Raw genomic sequence first — 15044 nt, forward strand, 5'->3', positions numbered from 1 at the left:
ATTTTAAATTACCTATAGGTAAATCTAGATCTAAAAACGCTTATTCAAACTTTGCTGCAAAACTGCACTTTTTGAACGTCAGTTTACAAAAGGCAGCCCCAAAACGACCCACCCTTCACTACTTTCTATATGCTTTTGCTGGCGGTATACATACATATACATATAAGGGTTTCCCGCATTTTTCGATGGTACCGCGTTACCCACAGTCCTCAAGAAGTTATTTTACTAATATTAGCAAAATAAATACTGGGTATATGAAAATTTTAATTACCAAACATTACTTAGTTTATTTATGACTAAAATTCACAAAATATGTACTTTATTAATATACTTCCAGATAACACTGTGATGATCGACAACATGAACCCAAATAATGAAAATAACATATTTTCCTTGTTATTACAGGCATGTTTAGAATTTCATTTTAATAGTCTGTATTATTAACTAAACATATTTTGACAACTACACATTCAACTTGCAGCTCCATAAATTCAGATTTTTTAATCAACAAACAAAAACTAATGTATTGTTATAAAACTTGTATTTTTATATCTCACCTAAAGGATCCAGTGAATGTAAGTCAGCATCGGATAGCACATGAGGGTCCGTGCTCGTACCGTTTTCCACTATTTCCTTTATCACTACTGAATGGTTCTGGAACAATATATTGTTATAGTACAATAAGTCGTGGTGGCCTAGTGGGTAAAGAACCAACCTCTGGAGTATGAGGGTGTGGGTTCGATTCCAGGTCAGGCAAGTACCAATGCAACTTTTCTATGTTTGTATGTACTTTCTAAGTAATCTCAGACACCAATAGCTGATAAAAAGGTGAAGGAAAACATCTTGAGGAAACCTGGACTGTAAAGTCTGAAATCACCAACCCGCATTGAGCAAGCGATGATTAATGCTCAATCTTTCTCCGTGTAAGAGGAGGCCTGTGCCCAGCAGTGGGACGATAAGGGCTAACAACGACGACAAAGCCTGTAACTAGTACAACTTGCGGATGGCGGAGGTATGGGGAGGATGTTTGGATGTTTGGTTTGCTAGGAAGTTAGTTGTGAGCTGTCACTGAATTTGGCGTTAATTCAACTTTATACTACTCCCACCATTGTACATGTACATACATTGCAAATTATATTATGAGGATGTCTCTTTGAATAACTCCCATTCATATGTGTTATATTTCAAAACATCACAAAGCTTACCTGTATCATCTGATTATTGTTATCTGTATCGGACGCATGTCCTGAAGACAGGCCATCTTCCACGACGGGTAAGTGCGTCACCACGACACGGTTCGTGTCCATTACCACTGCTGTAACAAAATGGATGAATTTATTGTAGTGTGAGTGAGAAGGAAATATTAAGTGAGAGCGGTTTTATTTATAAATTATTTACATTGTTATTTACAAGTTGTAACAAAAGGTTCGTATTGCAGAAAGTAAGCCAAGTTCACAGTGTTGTTCTGTAATACGGACCTTAGTTATAGTACGTTACTTTAAAATGAATAAAATAAACAAGAGGCATGTTTTAAGCAACAACAGTGTATATTAATTAAACATTTGCCGTGAAAGCACATAGAAGATTTGAAAAATTATAACAATAGTAAATCATCGAAATAATCACCATGGAATTATAAAGCAGGATTGGAAAAACTTATTCGACAAGATTAATTGTATTTATTCAACAAGAAAATCTAATTTTACGACAATACTGGAAAGCGCAAAGCGCAGGGAAATATTAATAGACTGACTGGAAGGTTGTAAATGAATCGCAAATCAGCTTTCACAGGTTAGAAAATGACAGTAGTGTGGCCTAAAGAGGCTTCCTCCGCACATTAGGCTCGTAGGTCGGCGGCCGCCGCCTGCGCCACGTGAGCACACTGCTTAAGCGCCTCTTCGCGTGTTGGTCACAGGGGTGCTACTCACACGCCCGAGGATCGCGCAGTCCTAAGGTCTGCCCAACTTCATGGGCCAGTCATGTCGGGGGGACAGTGACAAACAACGTTTGCAGAGAAAATAACGTCAGGTGAATTGTTCCTAAAACTATCTCCTAATTTTACCACTCCACTTTAACGCTCGTACCTTTCATCTCGGACAGCTCATTCTCCATGAGCATGAGTGACAGGGAGCGGTCGCTGGCGCTATCGCTGGAGTCTGTGGACAGCGCGAAGGGCACGTCGCGCGGCGCCGGGGACCCCGAGCCGCTCCACGCCGCGCCTACGGAGAGTTCGCGAACGTTCGGCGTGTTGTACGTGCCGGGTTGCTGGGTTGAGCGCACCTGGGGGAGAAAGTTGGTGATGTAGTTTTTTTAAAATGGTAACTTAGTAGATATTCAAATTGGGTTTGGGAAGTAAAAACGAGTAATATAGCGAGATTACTAAACGAAACGCATCGTTCGCGCATAAGAGCCAGCATGGCATGAAACATGGCCGGCAAGGTGTGCCGGCGGGTTGTGCGACTTGTTGGTATCAGTTCATGCTATGTATTGTCATAACCGAAATGATGCTTGGTGATTATGTGCGGTGAGCCGCCAGCGGCACAGCCACTCGGCATGAACCCAGCCCCAGTATTGCGGTGTTCTCTTATTGTCACTTATTGTATTATGTATTGTATTGTATTTTACCTACCGTGCGCTATATGAAAAATAAAGGTTACCAAAAAATGGTCGCCTGTCCGTACTGCCTGCTACATAGAACTACTTTCCTTCTTTCATAGTTGCCACTCAACTATATATGGGTAGTTAATAACTTACCTGCAGGCCCAAGAAGTTGGTGTGGTTATGTGGTGTGTGGGGAGAGTCGAGCGTGTCGGGTACGTGCGGCCACTCCGACTCACTGCCGCCTTCCAGACCGTTCTCTGACGGACACTCCTGAGGCTGGCGTCGTAATTCATAGTCTAGCTCCTGGAAATAGAACATTAAACTTCAATATTACATCGAATAGAAAATAATAAATAGGACAATTTAATTATATACCTAACATTACGTATTCATGAAATCGGGACTAGCTTGGCACAGACAAATTATATTATGTACCTAATTAAACCTCTCGCATGCGATATCCCTCCCTTATGAAACCATATGGAAATAACTGATTTGACAATATATTTGAGTTTCTTGCATGATATCTATCAACAAAAATATCGCATGATGAATGTATAGGTCATATTTTTGTTGTAGGTACTACATTTAGGTATACAACTCACATACCTAATAATAGAACAACTTTTCACCTCTACTCACAAAAATAAATCATGCTTCAAAATTTTTACCTGAAAGTTAACAATCTCGTCATTCGCGATCAAGTTGTTGATCTGCGGCTGTCCCGCGTTGGTGGGACATCTGAAGAACTCTTCGAGCACCTTCCGCGTCTCCGAGAACTCGTACAAGTAGTCGAAGGCGGCCGACCCTGACGGCGGAGAGATGTCTCTGCTTTCTGTTACTACCCTCTGTAATTGACAGAATTTTTGGATTAAATTACCTGCTTGATAAAGGTCTGGATTTGGACTGCTTTACAATTAGATGATTGTGACAGAAAGTATGTATCGTTTTGTACAGTGTATAAACTTTGTCACAATTTTTGGGGGATCAAAGGAATGGCATGAAATATTATAAATAAAATTTTGCTTTTCGTCAAAAAGTATCCTGTGACGTTTGAAGTTGTTGGAATGTGTTATTTGATGATAGACAATTAAATTATGATCGAGTTTTGTTTCACAGCTTTGGACGACAAATATTGTTCACGATTTCAGAAAATAAAATACTCACTTGAGGAAACCCAGGCCTCGGCGACCGCGTCGGCTTCTGCGTGCCCACGCCGTACCTTCTCGGCGAGCCTTCATACTCCGCGATGGGCAGCTCGCCGATCACCCTCGTCACCCGCGCCTTGTCCTCCTCGCCCGACAGCCACGCGGCCGACGGGCTGGCGTCCTCCCGCGAAGACTGACTATCACAACTCACTTCACTCTTATTATTCAACACGTCACTATCACCGTTTTTAATATTGTCTAAAGTTCTCTTAACACTGATATCGATTTCATCGTCACTAGCTTCTGGTTCCGTCCTCAAACCTAGAGACACAGAATTCAATATCACTGAAAATAAAAGAAAGAGAAAACAAAGTTGTATGAATAACGATGGTTACTGGATAGGATTGGTTAGGTTTAATATTGTTTTAAACTTTTGTTACGGTTCCTAAGTATATCTAAGATGTGTTTGATGATGTAAGGAAAGACAGCACAAAGATACAACATATAGCAACAATATTAACAAAAGTTTACAACACACAAAATCATTAATGAAGGTGTCAATAAATAAGTTGAAAAGCAAAAGCTGAAATAATTAGTAAGAAAGTGGAGTGTGATAAACAATTTTAAAACAACAAAGAAACATTAGTAACACACAGAAATTATATTAGACATATGAATCAGCTGATTATTGGAAGCGATTTACATTTTACATTGGCAGCTTAGTAATTATTTTACAAAAAGTTGAACGCAAACTTTTTGGCAGTTAGTTTGCTAAAGAGCATACAACAAAATTGAAATCAGAACGTATCCACAAACGTCTTTTGTTTCTCTGAAAATTCATAGTCTCAAGTCATAAGCAATTCCATAGATCCAACACATGAATTGTCAAAATTAATTTAAGAGCCTATTACTACAACAATAGCCAAAAAGAATGCCCTCAACTTCAAAAAAATAACAAACAAAAAAAGAAACAATTACCTTTCCAGTCATCATTATCATCAAAGACCACGACTTCGCCATCAGCGACGACCGCTATAGGACTACTCTTAGTGCTGACATCAGTCGTCTTATGGGGGTCGAGTATGGGGGAACTGTTTTTCGGAATACCCATAGCACTATTCTCTAGAATGACGTCACGATCGCCGTTCGTGTATGTTGGGGAGGTGTGCCGGGAAATCATTTTCTTAGGCTCATTGTTTATTCTGTGTAGGGATATCTGGAATAGTAAGAATTAAAAAGATTTAGATATTGAATTTACAGGTAATTATGAACTTTACAGGCGTTATAATGAAGGTGAATTTAATTAATCTTAGAAGTACGCATTGACTCTGCATAATGCTTGATGGTACGAAAAATTTTCAATGTCACATTTTCGTCAAGCAACAAAGTTATTTTTTCATTCACATAATATGCTGCTGTGATTTTTAAAAAGCACTTTAGAAAGAAATTCTTTTGAAAGTTGTTTAAAGTTTGTACACTTAATGATTGTTAAGTAAACTAAGTTTATCCAAAAACTTAAAGCTTTTAAAAAGTACAGAAACAAGATCATCATCATTAATTTAAGAGCCCAGCTCTTGTCGGTGCAGCTCCTTCCATTTACACCTATCTAGCGCCAACTCCTGAACTTCCTTATATGTCACGACCTTCATCTTTTCTTTAATTTGCTTGATGTAGCTATATCTTGGACGACCCCTTCCTCTCTTTCCTTCGACCTTCCCTTCCACGAAGTTTTTGATAAAATCGTCGTGACGTATAAGGTGTCCTATCATTCTTCCTCTCCTATTCTCTATATTTTGCAATAGTTGCCTCTTAGTTCCTACTCTGTTTAGTACTTCCTCGTTAGTAACTCTTTCCGTCCAGTTAATTCTCTCCATCCTCCTCCAGAAACAAGATAATATCAAAGTATTCAGTCCTAAATTTAAACCAACATAAATCATACCATCAACATTTCAAATCCTAATTGTAGCGGCAATAACAGGTCAGTTATCATTTTGTAGTTATTTTCTTTCACTGCACTCAAAGTCAAAAAACCCACCACTGTTCAACTAACAAAATATATACCAAACTAAAATATTTTATTTATACGTGTGTTTGTCACGAATATACGGTGCAGATTATTTATCTATAAAACTACGGGATCGATCGTCGCCTGCATCTCGAGGTGAGATAAGTGCCGTGATAATAATACTTATCATTTGAAATCTATCACTTTTTGGCATGAGTCACTGAACCCCCCTTTCTATGTGACAAATTGGAAGGACTTTATCGGCTTTCATTTGTCTGATTAGAATTTTGGAATGTTATCGCTCTTTCGTGATTTATATTCGCCCGTACTATGGAGGCAATTTATGTAAATTATATTTGGAAAGAAGACTTGGATAGAAGAACGCCAACTGGCCATAATAAGGTACCTATAATGATAGATGGAAGTCTATGGGGGAGGCCTTTGGCCTTTGGCTAGTTAAAAAAATCTGTAATGAGATTTTTTATGGGTGTATAACAATAAACTGGCATACATGTACCATATAAATGTCTTCGATATTTGCACTTTTTTAATAGGAAGACTTTTCTTTTACAAAATTAAAACAAAATCAAATAAACCTTTCAACGTTCAAAAGTCACACAAACAGTCTATATAGCCTGCACTCTCATACTTGTCGCCACTACCATCATATCGGCGCCAACTAGCCGGTCAGAGTCGCGTGAAAGGGTAATTTATAGCCGCTCAGACTGCCACACCGGGTTCAAATGCGGTGCACGATGACGTCACACTAGAGATTGTGTAGTGACGTCATTAGTTTTTAAATGGCGGCTTTTAACACTATGTGCAAATGTTTATTTATAAAATAGGTATTTCCTATAATATTAAAAAACTGTAACTGATAATGGTACGTGAACGTGCTTGTGCCCTTCTCGATAAAAGGATTGAATTTATCCAATTTAGTTTTAGTTACATCCATATCTCATTTGAAGTTCATCTTATTTCTGTAGGCATACATGGTATGTACTGTAGGTATACATGCTACAGAAATAAGTAACCAGACAAGTAAACAGACTCCTATATTTTTTCTAAACGTTGTTCTGTCGTTGATAACGCCTCTTTATGCTGGTCAAAAGCTTCCCCATAGCCTTCCATTTAATAACCTTCTTCTTCTTCATAACCTAACCCCGTTTAAAAACCACCCATACCAACTTTATAATAATAATGCACGTACCTCATTACTAAGGTTATCAGCAGCATAATCCACGGTATCTTTAGTGAGCGAGCGCACTTTGTTCCTCATGTTGTGTTTGTGCGTGTTGTTGTGTCTCAGCTTGCGAACCGCCTTCGTCCGGCTCTGAGAGTACAGCTCCCGACCTCCTGCGATTTCTATGATCCTGGTAATCGAAGATTTTTATGGTGTTAGATTATTGTAGTAAGAGGTAAGTCATGGAAATTATTTGTAATTTGTTCTTCGAAATACATTATAAATAGTTTTCGTCGGTTTCAAAGATTTTGAAGATCAGTTTGGGAGAACATGACGTCTTTTCGCAGCTAAATCTAATCAAGAATAGATGGTTTTCGTATAGAAGGACTAAAGCAAAAGTTGGAGTCTTCTGTAAAATGTTTGTATCTAGTCGTCTTCCAAAATAACATCTTTTGTTAAACAGTCCTTGTTTAGCAGTAAACTTGGTTATAGGACTATATTTGTCCTGATAATTACCTCGAGTCTCTTAGTTTGTAAGTCCCTCCCTTGGAGTTGAGTATGACTAGTTGGCTCTCGTTGCCTCGCTCCTCGTCCGACGAGGCGTTGTTCACGTTGTTGGTGTCGCGATCGCGACCCTCCAGGCTGGAGGTCAACCTGGAATGTATTAAGGGTCCATTTAAAACTAGGAGAAGGAAAGAAAGTAAGAAACGGACAAGTATTTAAACTAGTATCAAAGAAAGAAAATTTTAGTTGCTACATGAAGAAGAGACACTAATATCAAGACATTAACAAAGCTATATCTACTCTATCAAGTACTTCTATCTAAGTCCATTAATATAAAGAACAAAGGTTTTAACGCAGTTCCAAAAATCTACCTAAATCTTTAGAAACTTTTAGAAACGTTCTTTTAACCTTTTAGGTTAAATAAGGGGCTAATTGCGATGCAGAATCAACAGCGCAAGCCTTTGCCCCTTTGAATCAAGATGGTGGAATTTAATGTGTTTGAACACGTAAGATGTCGGCAATCGCAGACTGTTTGAACACGTAAAACACGATAATTATCACTTAATGAATATCTGTGTTTAACGAAGTTGTTAAGGGGTGGTCGCTGGCGTTTACGTGCATGTTAAGTACTTTATGAATGTTTTACTGTGGAAGAATATGAAATATTTTAACGTTTTACATTCTGTAACACGCATAGCATGTATTGCTGAACGACATGAAATAGATCGGTATGTCAGTACATGAAAATAGTTACCGCTTCTCAGAAAATTGTCAATGCATACAGCAACCGACGGTAGCCTATCATGACTATGTGCCATAGTTCACCACCTCTCTTAAGAAGTCCTCAAAGTAAAACAGGTAACCCTCACTTATTTTGGAATGGTGTAACAATTTTGTTACCTGTCGGGTGCGTGCTGCATGTTCTTGTGGGTGGTAATGCAGTATACATAACTTCACCTGCTTTCTTCACAATATGTATAACAAAGGCACCCATCACTTATTACGAAGTGATGTAACAGTGTTGTTACCTGTCGTGTGCGTGCTGCATGTTCTTGGGGCGGCACTTGGGGAAGAGCCGCGTGATCCGCTCGCCGACGTCCGAGCCGGGCGTGGAGTCGCCCGCGCCGTCCGCTCGGAGGGCGGCCGCGCTCATGTCGCCAGCGGCGCCAGGGTCACACCGCCACCGCCTCTACCGGCAAGAGGTGCCGCTACGTTAGTTAATAGAACTACTTACCAAAGGGAGTTTAACAGTATACCTAGACCTTTTTCAAATGGAGCAGTAATTGTTTTTTTCGGGAGTTTTGAAACGATCAGGATGGTGTCTGAAAGTGTCTGTCAGAATTGGTCGCGGAAAAGATATTATTCCTTCTAGTTATGTAGTGGAGTCCACAAAATATGACTGATTATCCACTAATTTGCAATGAAAGTGGAGTTGTAATTATGGTGCCCAACTTTATAATGCGAGTCATGAAATGAGCTCAGCACTACCAAGAGTTGTATGACATTAAGCGGAGTCAGAATATTTGAACATTACATTTTGGATTTCATTTTAGTATATGAAATCAAATAAATGAGTTTTGAACTAAACGAATTTGTGGGTCACAAATCTACATTTGTAAATAGTTTAGTCCGCTAACGAAAGTTTTAATATCCTTAACATACCTAATGCTATTTTGAACTGAACTTATGTAACTATGAACAATATTAACGCAATAATGTAATCGGAATGCGAGCGAATGTCATTCATTACTTCCAAAAAAATTTATAGGCAAGACTTTCATTTGCGAGAACTACTTATCTTTGTTTAAGTTCTCACAATCACCAAAGGTGCATCAACACTTTTGACATGATGCCACACTGTTAACAAATATGAACATACGTATGCTGTCATCAAAGCTTAGCGTCTTCATACAGCTATACTTTACTATAGAACCCCAACTCAACCGCGCCTACAAGACATTTCGAATATACAGCATAAGAAAGAAGCACATTGAATGCAACACCAGTACATTTATTCCTGGTCCCGTGCCAACCCTCACGACGCCCGGCTATGTTCTTACCCCGTTAGCAGTATGTACATATGTTAATCAAATGCGAATAGTGTCTGCTGATTCTTTGAGAACTGTAGCCTTCTTGGAATCAAGTATATTGGTTTGGAATTTTACACTTAGTGGTGAAGCAAGAACACTGGGATGTAAGAAAGACGTGGGCTTTGGAAGGTTGTAGTAAGTAAACGCAAAGTGCTAGGAATTTGTTGTGCGTCTTCTGACAACTTCAGCTTCAAGCAAACCAGATAAACTAACTTTGACTAGAAATCAAATCCATCAAAATAAATGGAACAAGTTACTGCCGAAAATCGTAACTCCAAAACAATAAACCCTTTAGTTGTAATGAATGACTTAAATGCTACAATGAAAGGTTGTTCGTTCCATACCATCTTTGCCTGCAATAACACACAGAATTTTCATATATTGCAGCAAAAACACAGCTCAAACCCGCAGTCATTAATATCGTAGATTAGGTTCGAAATGACTGGAGTATTTATCCTAGCAGTTCATGTTAATCGGTAGTACGAACGTTTGAGGTTTATCACTGGTGCTCGGCCAAGGCACTGAGTATTGGGGGCACGGGCCAATGACGTGTTTCGCATGGCACCGACTGTAACCGCTGCCAAACTACCAGATCGATAGAACATTAGCGGCGTGGCTGCTAAAATGGAGTAAGCGGGAGCGATTGGATGAAAAATATTATTTAAACACATGTTTTAATGGAGATACTCATTCTGAAGTGCTATGTTTTGAAAAAAAGTCATCGATGTATCTTTATTTGTAAAACATTAATAACGAACGCTTTAAAACCTTTAGCAGTACCCATGATGAAAGCTTCTATCTGGGTCAGAAAAGTAACAGTAAACAAACCACAAATTAATTCCACAGAGACCTGCGAACGATCAAATAAAAGCATCCAAATCGCTGCTTTAGCAAACGCGCGATGTTTATAAAAACAATACTTTGGCACAGATGCCTGATATCTTCAGCAAACATTCGGAACATTTTCTGCAGCGCCGACATAACTCAGCTTATGCTAGTTTTATGGAATACATTTTGCCATATGAACGTAACGAGTCTCGCGTATTTCATGGCTTCCAATAGGGTTGCCAGATCAAAGATCAGAGGGCGGACAAGCGGTTGGATATTTTTTCGCTACATTACGTGTGAATGACACATTACCAGACAGAGACATTAAAAGGATTCGGTGTTTATCGTTATATCTTTCCGTCTGTAGTTTTATGTATTGATCCAAATAGCTCGTTTGCTTTAAAATGGTATGTGTGAAACGATGCGATTTCCTTTTAAATAGCGAGGTAAAAACCCCAAAAAGTCAATTTAAAACCAGATGTTTAATATAGCAACCCTATTCCCAATAAAGGCTGGGTCCCCGATGACGCGTTTCCTAAGGGCGGGTTTATACGGACTGTTTTTATTACGGCGGACGATACTCGAGCTGTCGTAGCAGTTTTTGTTGTTCTAAACATGATGTAGGCAAATAGGCTTACGTCGCCGGCAGCTGTTTGTTTCCGAACACAATGTCTGTTTTCAATTTTGCATATGTTTTGCTTCATTGCAAGCTGAATGAATACAAATGATTTTTTGATGAAGTGCTTTACAGAAATGATCATGGGTGCAGTTAGTTAGCATCACGGTAAATAAGTAATTTGTAGAGAAAACATGACGACAAGTCTTGAAAATATTTTCGAAAGGAATAAGTCGCTAAAGTTCTTGAAATAATATTTCTGCCGTGCAGACGTGTTTCTAGTTATAGTAGTTATGCAATGAATGCTACTACGAAACAAAACTGCCGAAAATGAAATATAAATAAATGGAAATGTTCATGAATAAACATTTCAATGCAGAAGTTATTTCAGTCATAAATGGAAAAGCCGTCAACCTAGTTTATTAAGTTTGAAGAAATGTGAAAATGGTGGAACGAAGAATCATAAATAATGAAGAAATAATATTATCCATTTCAAGAGAAATAGCATTATTTATTTATCGAATTTATGGAATATATTTTGTTAAATAAACGAAAGGAAGTTGCAGTAATAAGTTGAAGGCTGAACAAGCCCATTCAATCAAGTTTACATTGTCCCGTATTTGTATGAAGCAATCTACAATAATTCAATATTGTATGAAGCCTTTGCCGAGAACTAGTTGTTATAAAGATTACATACTATTTATCTTGAATACGAGTCCTCAACGTAGAATTATATTTCATCTTTCCCTATGAAGAATACAGGTACCTAACTTACTCTGGTAAACAAAGTTATTCATCCGTCCCTTATTCAAGATGAAGGTTGTCTTCTATGAAATTAATTACATTAACGTTACAACTTACTTATTATTTAATATCACTGAAGAGAACGAAATCTTTCTTTCAAAGCAAATGGAATCAACGTAATTTACATTCAGAGAATTCGAACCCTTTTATCCTATTCTAAATGGAACCCTCGTGTCTTCAATCGAAATTAAAACTTAAATTGTCGTGGGGAAGATATAATTTTGTTTAATATCTTTTATTTGGTAAGAGGGAGAGTGGCCCGAGTGACGTGCCTTTTGGCCAGACGTCACTACAGTTCGCCAATTAGCAAGTCTCTCACGGGGCCCGACTTATATTTAATGAATTTCGCAAAGAATGGAACACTCGAGTCCAGGCGGTAATTAAAACCCCATTTATGGAATAGGCACGAGGGCGACGCTCAAGTGCTCATTCATCTGTCACGCGGAAACAAAAATTGAATATAATAGGAGTCACCGGAGTCACACCAAGTTCCGTTGATGGAAATTAAATCTACGACAATATGGACTGCGAAAATTCTTCATGAATATTCAACACAGCCTTCCAAATAATGGGACCCTTGACTTCACATTTCTCCTGGTATTTTCGAAAAATTCGGAGACGAAACTTAAGAAACAAAGTGCCAAACATCAGATGTTACAACCAGAGTAGGGTCAAACATGAAACATGTAGAAAGGGGCATACGAGCCGCGACACCACATTCCCTTGTAACAGGAAAATGTCAGTCTAACAGCCCTACATTTTAGGTAAATAATACAAACCTAATATTTTATGAATACAATCTACCGCATTTTATTTTAAAGGCTAAACAAGGTCCTACAAATAATACCGAGAAAAGGAGCATGAAATATCACATTTTGGTGAATATTTGATTAGAGACCTTCAGCATAGCCAATTTTACCAACAATGCTCAGATTAATCCAACAGCTAAATACCAAACCAATGCAAACTTCTGTTAAATTGTTATTACTGAAGAAGCTTTTAGTGCAACAATTTAGTTCGAGCAAATGGAAATGCTCATGAAGAGATCTCAAAACAACCTCGGATAGCATTCAGTGGTAGAGATTTAGTTTGAAAGTTTTCTAGTACCTTTGGAAGCTTAAAACAAATTGCTAACCAAAAAATATCTTGTACTTCTAGAGTAGTAACAAGATGGGTCGAAATATACGTATAAATATAGGGAATGTGAGCACGTATCCTACTAATAACACGTGCCTTCGTAACTGGGAAATGTCTCCAATAACTTTCTTTTCCTTACTGCCTTTCCGAAGGTATATTTGTCTATCACCATTCAGAAACCGAATTATTGAGCGTAACTTAATAAGAAATGTGGGCTTTTTGGTGAAATACGGAGTTGGTTAATTAATGGAGATTCTTAAGCAGTATGGTAGGTATGTTTTGTAGCATTTGCCAAAATACAATCAAAAATAAAATTGATCGTCTATATAGATTGTCTTTAACTTCTTCCATTTATTATTGCTGACCCAACGATCCTACAATATTACTCGCCATCTAGATAACAAGCCGATTCAACTTGTTAAACAAAGTCCAAACTTTTGATAGAAATAAGAAAGTCATTTTCAGAAACCATCTGCCACTTGTTAGAAAACTCAAAAAAACTAAATGGACTATAGGTCCCAATGGGGAATTTATTGGCAAAGTACATTCCGAGGTCGTGTGCCCAGAGAGTCGACATTTAAAAGTCGTAAACTAAAGGTCAACGTTACGAAAGAGTCAGGTCTATAGACCCTTTGTGTCGAACTACCCTCGCTTGGTTTATGGGAAAAGGTTATCTAGACTGTGGAAATGTATTGTGTGAGAAAACCTTTTTAGGATAATCCGTAAGCCCTAACGTTATTTATCATACCTTTTCTAGTTATTGGTGAAAATGTTACGAATCCTTTGGCTTAGTAGAAGTCTGAATATAAATGGCTAACATAAATGCAGTTCTTTAACTAAAAATATATGGTAATATGTCAACCAGCTTACGGAACTAAATAGCCTATTAAATAATGGCTGAAACAGTATGATCTGTTTGCATTTAGCCCCTGAAACGGTCTTTACCTTATAAAAAGTCTTACCTAACGTTGCAACCAGACATGTTAGGTATCCTATTACACTATATCTCCAGCGCCACATTATTTTGAGTGTAGGTACAAAGTGCTAGGTATCGTACACTCGCGAGCCATAAAACTCGTCTGCCACCCCCGGCTGTGGTTACGTGTGTTCGTCGACGTGTGGTCACAATACCAGCTAGAAAATCAAGTTGACAACCCCGTTGTGCATGTTCCGTTTCCACCGTGTAATTTTATGAGTTTCCTTGAGAAAGCCGGCAAGGAAATAGGGATGCGATTGAGTTATGTAAATTGGAACGTGTTGTGATTTAATTTTTAAACGATTTTTGGCACCGGAGCTTTAGGTGCGGGATTGAATTAATGAGAATTTTATCTTATCTCGTTTCACATGACGCAGGTGGAATATTTATTTTAGAAAATTTCGTTAAAGTAATTTTTGCTGTTTTTCCTCACGAATAACGGCATCCATTTGACGGATTATCGAAAAATTGTTTTTCTTTTAGAAAAAAAATACCTAAAACTTGTTCATACAGCAAAACGATGGCACAATCTCGTTGTCAGTTAATTAGTAAAGTCATGGATAACACGACAAAGTATCAGAAACCTCAACAGAAGCCCATAGAACTTGTAGATAAAGGCGAGAGTACATTCAACCCTCCCAAACAACTTTGTTGCGCACTTTTCTGAATGTTACACAGTTGGAACAAGGGAACCCTTCTAAAGGAACGTTTACGAAATTATAATTATCTTGAAAAACGACGAGGTAGAATTTTAAGTAAGACAATTTTTGAAACAGTATGGATGTAACTACAAGCTCTTTGTGTTAACGAGTAGTATTATGAAGTTATATGAAAATTATAAATTGCAAACTATAATTAACATACAGTTTGCTAACTCAGTTGGGACTACATTTATTACTGAATAATCAACAAAACTGACAAATCATCCAGCAATTTGGCGTCATTCATTCAGGCTTGAAATGAATGGCCTCACTCTAAATATTTATTCCTACAATTACACACTGATTTTGTTATTATATTATTTATCATACTGACGGTAGGTACCTACCTATAGTTAGCATTTTAAATGTACGGGTGAAATAAATAACTGTAAATATTCAGAGAAGGTTTCGTGACTATAATTTAACGTGAGAATGCTAATGTTTTACCTCA

The 15044-nt window shown here is 38.0% G+C and overlaps 1 protein-coding gene across 1 annotated transcript in view; it reads right to left on the reverse strand.

Moving 5' to 3' along the window:
• Window positions 1–15044, reverse strand: part of LOC110377543 (amyloid-beta A4 precursor protein-binding family A member 1) — a 117707-nt gene that overhangs the window by 18048 nt on the left and 84615 nt on the right. The window contains exons 4-13 of the mRNA XM_064042925.1: window positions 8470–8628; window positions 7454–7591; window positions 6965–7127; window positions 4728–4965; window positions 3769–4094; window positions 3273–3449; window positions 2755–2904; window positions 2085–2280; window positions 1206–1315; window positions 558–654 (exon numbers count right to left, since the gene is read on the reverse strand). Of these exons, the coding sequence (XP_063898995.1) occupies window positions 558–654; window positions 1206–1315; window positions 2085–2280; window positions 2755–2904; window positions 3273–3449; window positions 3769–4094; window positions 4728–4965; window positions 6965–7127; window positions 7454–7591; window positions 8470–8594 (1720 nt within the window). The 5' untranslated portion in view covers window positions 8595–8628. The remainder of the gene's footprint in view (window positions 1–557; window positions 655–1205; window positions 1316–2084; window positions 2281–2754; window positions 2905–3272; window positions 3450–3768; window positions 4095–4727; window positions 4966–6964; window positions 7128–7453; window positions 7592–8469; window positions 8629–15044) is intronic.

Source organism: Helicoverpa armigera, chromosome 3 (genome assembly GCF_030705265.1).
Source record: "Helicoverpa armigera isolate CAAS_96S chromosome 3, ASM3070526v1, whole genome shotgun sequence".
Taxonomy (NCBI): domain Eukaryota; kingdom Metazoa; phylum Arthropoda; class Insecta; order Lepidoptera; family Noctuidae; genus Helicoverpa; species Helicoverpa armigera.